Genomic DNA, 6,940 nt, shown 5'->3' on the forward strand with positions numbered 1-6,940 from the left:
ACTCAAAACAAAGATGAGGAAGGAAGGGATCTTTCAGCCTTGAAAATGAGGCTGGGCATAAGGTTGGAGGACGACGATTTGAGGTTGTTGCTGGTAGAATGGCAAAAGGAAGGAAATGCCAGAGAAGCGAGGGCCCGTGACACGACGCGTGTGCCCCCCGCATTCCAAAGGGATGACGGGGCGCGGCACTGCGAGCACGAGCGTGCCCCTCCGCGAGGAAGACCCGAGAATTACTACCGGGGATATCAGAGGAATGGACGGGGAAGAATGGTATATCAATACGGAAGATCCCCTTACAACGGTAGGAGAGGTGGAGCACACTCCGCTGAAGAAGCCCCCGCCGTTATCCCCGTAGCTTCCCACAACGTTACTGGTAACGAGTGTGGGGCGCGTCCTCATGACCAGGACGGCGGGCGAATTCAAGTAAGAATGCAGAACAATGATGAAATTCCGCGACGCGGTCAAGATGAACTTCGCGTACGGGAAAATATCCAGAACCACAATGGTAACATGCCACCGCCGCAGCCTCAGGGCGAGGGGCGGCGAGATCCTCCACCACACCCGGGGGGTAATCAAGGGGAATTTCAGCAAGTCGCAGAGCAACCCCAGCAGCCTAATATTCAAACCATTCCTCGGGTGGGGACGTTTAATGTGAACGACCTCAAGAGATTGCTCAACCAACCTGAGGGAGGAAGAGTAACGGCGACTACGCAAGCTCCTTCTCCTTTTGCTGCTGTTGTGAGGGAGGCGCAATTGCCCGCGGGGTACAGGAACACAACCAATGACTTGTGTTTCCACGGGAACTTTGATCCGGTGGAGTTTTTGGGGGGTTTCAACATTGAAATGGACGTATATCAAGTACCTGATTTGGCTCGATGCCATCTCTTGGCAGCCACTTTCAGAGAAGGCGTCAACAGTGGTTCCAAAAACTTGGTCCAGGTGTAATTACATCCTGGGAACAGATGAAAATTTTTTTTTTGACACAATTCCAAGCCGCGATGAAGTACACACCACCTGTTACCATACTGGCTAATATGAAACAAAAGGAAGGAGAAAGTTTTACTTCATATTTCTAGAGGTTTAATGTAGAATCTACTTTGTGAGGGGTGCAACTGATGAAATATTAAAAATAATGCTTATAGCTGGGTTACGTGTGGGGACGGATATCTGGAAACATCTACAAGGGAAGGACCCAGTGTCGCTAGCTTATGTGCTTGCGCAGGCGGAGTCGTTCAAAGCGATCGAGCAGTCGCTTGCAAAAATAAAAAAGAATGACAATACCCATAACTCCAAGGGGCGATCCAAGAGAAGGGACAGATCCTTGAGCCCAGATTATCGGCGAAACGCCAGAAGCCCTAACATGGTAAATGCTGTGAGCTCGCGGAGAGAATGGAGCCCACCATGGAACTACGAGAGAAGAGTCAGCAATTATACACCGCTGGCAGCGTCCATTGATCATATCTTCGAGGTAAATAAGTATAGAGGAATCTTCAAGAAGCCCGACTGTCTAACTTCATGCAAGAGCAGAGACAAGAAAAAGTATTGTGACTACCATGAGTCTACTGGCCATGACACACATGAGTGTCGTCACTTGCGGGATGAGATTGAGGAATTGATCAAGGCAGGATACCTAGGAGAATGGATTGACAAGGTGAAACGACGCAGGGGACTTGATGACAAGGGTAGATAAACAGCCCCCGCGGGCGAGGACGTTGAAAAAACAGCAGAGGTCAAGTTTCAGAGGGCTGGCAGTATCAGGGCAATTTTTGGAGGACACCCTTTTGTTGGTGATAGTAATCGAGCACTAGAGAAAAACGCGAGAGAAGCGCGACATCCACCGCTCACCAACATCCACAGCTTGGAAGATAGACCCCCGAAGGTCTTTAAGGGGGAGTCCACTGATATTACGTTCAAGGAAAAAGAATCTACGTGGGTGCATCATCCTCACAATGATACGCTGGTGATTACCATGCTCATTAGGGCAATGAACGTGCATCGAGTCTTCTTGGATAATGGGAGTTCTACAAACATCTTGTACTACAGCACCAACAAAAAGTTGGGTTTCCCAGATAGTGACATGTATTTCAAAGATGCGCACGTCTATGGCTTTATTGGGGAAGCAGTGAGAGTTATGGGTTCTGTCAGGATTCCCGTCACGCTCGGGGAATGAGCCTTGTCGGTTACCCAAATGATAGATTTCAAGGTGCTAGATCAGGATTCCGCGCATAATGTGTTGGTCGACAGACCTTGGTTGCGAGCGTTCAGGGTGATAACCTCGATACACCACTTGATGATAATGTTCCCAATGCCAAACGGGGTTGGCAGTCTGAGAGGGTCATAGTATGAGTCACGCGACTGCTATCATAAGGCTGTGAAGGAATTTCATAGAAGAAGGTATGAAGGGAAAGGTCTCCCATTTGAAGATGTAGAAGATATTCATACAAAACCAAGTGGAGAGGTCCATGCCCACTATTTCGTTGAAAGCTCCGGAAATGAAGAAACCAATATCTCTGGGAACTCTTTTTTGACGCAGGGACGTATTTCGAGGATCCGTAGCGTGGAGGAAGTGGTGGTGAACCATACCGAGGCGATCATACGGAAAGAAGTTAACGGGGAAAAGTTAGAAGGAAGAAGTGAGATTTTGCAAGGTCTCGGGAATAACCTCAAGGTGGATGCTCCTCAAAAGAAGGACGCGCCCTTGAATGAAATTGAGGTTGATGCTTCTCCAAACGAGGACGCGCCCTCAGATGCGAAAGTGGAAGTCAAAGACCCCCGAGACTTTGATTTCGATTTAGATCCCAGGATCCTTATGCCCGCCAAAAAGACGGGACCGGAAGAAGACACAATATCTATTCCAGTTGATAAAAATGATCCGAGCAGGGTTTTGAAAGTGGGATCCCAGTTGGATGATGAGATGAGAGGAAGTCTTGCCCGCTTTCTAATTGCAAATCTTGATGTCTTCGCATGGAGTCATTCAGATATGATAGGAATCGACCCGGAGGTAATGTGTCACCGTTTGAATATCCTCCCGAATTGCAAAGACATACGTCAGAAACGCCGCCCGGTAAGTGGAGAAAGGGCAATAGCGTTAAAAGAAGAAGTGGACCGGTTGTTGGAGGTGGGGCTGATCAAAGAGTCTTTCTACCCCGATTGGCTTTCAAATACGGTACTGGTGAAGAAACCGAATGGGAAGTGGAGAACATGTGTGGATTTCACAGATCTCAATAAGGCATGTCCAAAGGACAGCTTCCCGTTGCCAAGAATCGATCAGTTGGTTGATGCAACGGCGGGGCATGCGTTGTTGAGTTTTATGGATGCATACTCCGGTTACAATCAAATTCCGATGTATGGCCCCGATCAAGAAAATACATCCTTCATTATTGACAGGGGTTATACTGTTACATAGGAATGCCGTTTGGATTAATTAATGCTGGCGCGACCTACCAGCGTTTGGTAAACATGATGTTCAAGGATCAAATCGGAAGAACTATGGAAGTGTATGTGGATGATATGCTGGTAAAGTCCAAGGTAGCGGGTGACCACATCAAGCACTTGATGGAAATGTTTAACATTCTGAGGAGGTTTCGTATGAAATTAAACCCGCAAAAATGTGTGTTCGGCGTGGAGTCGGGCAAGTTTCTTGGGTTCATTGTCAACCACAGGGGAATTGAGGCCAACCCCGCAAAGATCAAGGCATTGATGGATGTGAAGTCACCCACCAATGTGAAACAAGTGCAGAGTTTGACTGGGAGAATCGCCGCGTTAAATCGATTTGTTTCCAAGTCGTCCGATAGATGCAAGGAATTTTTCAAGGCGACCAAATTAGCTGGGAAAGACTTTGTATGGACGCCAGAATGTGAAGATGCTTTCAAAAGAATCAAGGAGCAACTGGGAAACCCTCCCATCTTGTCAAAACCGTTGGATGGGGAGTCTCTAATATTGTACCTCGCAGTTTTTGAATATTCGATCAGTGCAGTTCTGGTAAGAGAAGAAGATGGGCAGTAATCACCAGTATACTACGTGAGCAAGCGGTTACACGACGCTGAAACTCGCTACACAAGCATGGAGAAACTGGTTTACGCCCTAATTCTTGCGTCAAGAAAATTGCGACCATATTTTCAAGCCCATAGAATTGAAGTTCGTACAGCGTACCCGCTGCGACAGGTTCTGCACAAACCAGAGTCATCAGGCAGAATGCTGAAATGGGTTGTGGAGTTGGGACAGTTTGATTTGGAATATGTATCTCGAACAGCGATAAAAGGGCAAGCCTTAGCCGATTTTTTGTTGGAATTTAATTCTGAAATTGATAATAAAGATTTGGTAATGCTACATCCGCCTCATTCTGAGGAGTCTTTGGAAGAGTTTCCGCATCCTTGGTGGATCTTGCATGTGGATGGGGCGGTTAACCATGGAGGAGTGGGTGCGGGTATAGTACTTGTATCTCCGAAAGGCCACCATCTGATGAGCGCCATTCATTTCAAGTTTTATGCAACCAATAATGATGCGGAGTATGAGGCACTGATTAATGGCCTGAAAATCGCTTTGGAAATGGGGGTGCGGAACTTAATTTTAAGAAGTGACTCAGAGTTGGTAGTGAATCAGGTGAACGGGGGATTTCAAGCGCGAGGCCCACGAACAGAATTATACTTGACATGTACACAGCGCCTGATTGGAATGTTCAAAGAAGTTAGATTGGAATGTGTTCCGCGGGAGAAGAACAGTAATGCGGATGCTCTGGCAAAAATGGGGTCACAACAAGAGGCTGTGTTGTGAGGATCCATCCCCCTTGAAATCCAGGAGATTTATAGTATCCCAGAGGTAGAAACTATGCGAGTGGATGAGGCTCCCAAGGAAACATGGATGACGCCCATTCTAGCTTACATTTACAAGGAAATACTCCCCGAGGATAAGTTTATGGCTCGCCGACTCCGCTATCAGGCTGCAAGATACATGATATACGATGAAGTCCTGTACAAGAGAGGGTTTAACCAACCTCTGCTTAGGTGTGTTGAAGAAGAAGATGGAAATTACATCCTAAGAGAGGTGCATGAAGGAATCTGTGGCAATCACTCGGGGGTAGTTCGTTGGCAATGAAAGTTTTGCGCCAAGGGTATTATTGGCCCACAATGAGAGAAGATGCTACAAATTTCGTCAGGGCATGTGATCGCTGCTACCACTTTACAAACTACTCGTCTATGCCGACGACACTCTTGACGCCTATGGCAAGCCCGTGGCCGTTCGCCATGTGGGGAATTGATCTTATCGGGGAATTGTCGAAAGCTAAAGGAGACATCAAATATGCAGTGGTTGCGGTCGATTACTTTACTAAATAGGCGGAAGCTATGCCACTGGCTACTATCACCGCAAAGAAAATCAGAGATTTTGTTTTCAACTCAATTGTATGTAGGTTTGGAATCCCTTACAAGCTTGACTCCGACAATGGAAAGCAGTTTGATAGCAAGGAGTTGCGACAGCTATGTGAGGAGTTGAAAATCAAGAAGGAGTTTTTGGTGGTCTATCATCCTCAAAGCAATGGATAAACATAAGCTGTTAACAAAATAATAAAGCATACCCTCAAAACCAAGCTGGAGGAACGTAAAGGGAATTGGCCTGAAGAACTCTCGAAGGTGATGTAGTCATACAACACTACACCGCGATCTACTACGGGAGAAACGCCGTTTATGCTAACTTACGGCTACGAAGCTATTGTCCCCGTGGAAGTTGGATCGGGATCACTTCGCAGAGATTGTTACGAGAAAGAAGATGTTGAGGTTAATCAAAGGCTTCATTTAGATCTCTTAGAGGAGACGAGGGAAAATTCTTAGCTAAGGCTAGCGGCATATCAGCAGCGCGCCGCAAGGTATTATAACAAGAAGGTAAAAGGACAATTGCTGAAGGTGGGGGATTGGTACTTAGGAAAGTGATGCCCAATATAAAGAACCCCCAACATGGAGTGTTTGGAGCTAATTCGGAAGGACTGTACAGAATAAAGTCCATCCTGTGGAAGGGGACTTATCACCTTGAAGATATGGACGGGAAGCTAGTTCCGCGAGCTTGGAATGCGGAACATCTCCGAAAGTATTACCAGTAAGGCGTGGCTTTGGCCCCTTGTATATTTCTTTTATCATTTTGGGTTATGCCCAGATTATAGGCTAGAATTAAATAAATTCCTCCTAGCCTAGGGGGTAGTGCATGTACTACTTACCTTGGGACTAGTTGAAGGGTCATTTTTTAGAAATAATTTCCCCACAGAGCATAGTAGTCGTGGGACTGGTGCATTTTTGACATCAGAGCGCATTATAAATAAAATTTTGAAACTTTCCAAAAGGATATTTGCTCAGTTTGCTCGGTCTCATGACGTGTCCTAAATGTAGGGCGTGCCCTAAGCTAGGGTTTTATATGAATGAAACTCAAGTAGAGTGTACTATTTTCAAGGACGCGCCCAAGTTATCATGGTTGATGCTCCTTTAGACTGGATGTTACTGTAATATTGACAACATAATTAAAAAAGAAAAAGTGCTTGTCAAAGACGCGTCCTGCTTGAAGGATGATGTATTTTGGATCAAAGGTGAGGAGCGTCTAGATTGATAGTTCTATGTGGATGTTAACTGAAGTAGTGGCTGCTAAAAGGAACAATAGAACTTGAGTAAAAATGGACCTAGGAAGTGTACTATTTCCAAGGACGCGCCCAAGTAATATTGGTTGATGCTCTTTCGGTTGAATGTTTCCTTAATTTTTTAAAAAAACAAGTCCCTACCGAGGACGGTTTCTCCCGGAGAGAAAATATATCTGAAAGATAACGTTAAGGTATGTCAAACAGTTAGGACGCGCCCCATTGTGCCTTGTGCCTTGGTTAAACACATAAGTACAGCGTAGTGCCGTGCTCGTGCACTTTCCGGAACAAACAAAAACGCGTCTAGCTAGAGAGGACGCGCCCACA

The 6,940-nt window shown here is 46.1% G+C and overlaps 1 protein-coding gene across 1 annotated transcript; it reads left to right on the forward strand.

The window, feature by feature from the left end:
• Positions 1–4,062: 4,062 nt before the first annotated feature.
• LOC141686352 (uncharacterized) lies at positions 4,063–4,773 on the forward strand. The gene has a single exon (XM_074491391.1). It carries the CDS (start codon positions 4,063–4,065, stop codon positions 4,771–4,773), a length of 711 nt encoding a protein of 236 aa, XP_074347492.1.
• The last annotated feature ends 2,167 nt before the right edge of the window (positions 4,774–6,940 follow it).

This window comes from Apium graveolens, chromosome 9, assembly GCF_009905375.1.
Source record: "Apium graveolens cultivar Ventura chromosome 9, ASM990537v1, whole genome shotgun sequence".
NCBI lineage: Eukaryota > Viridiplantae > Streptophyta > Magnoliopsida > Apiales > Apiaceae > Apium > Apium graveolens.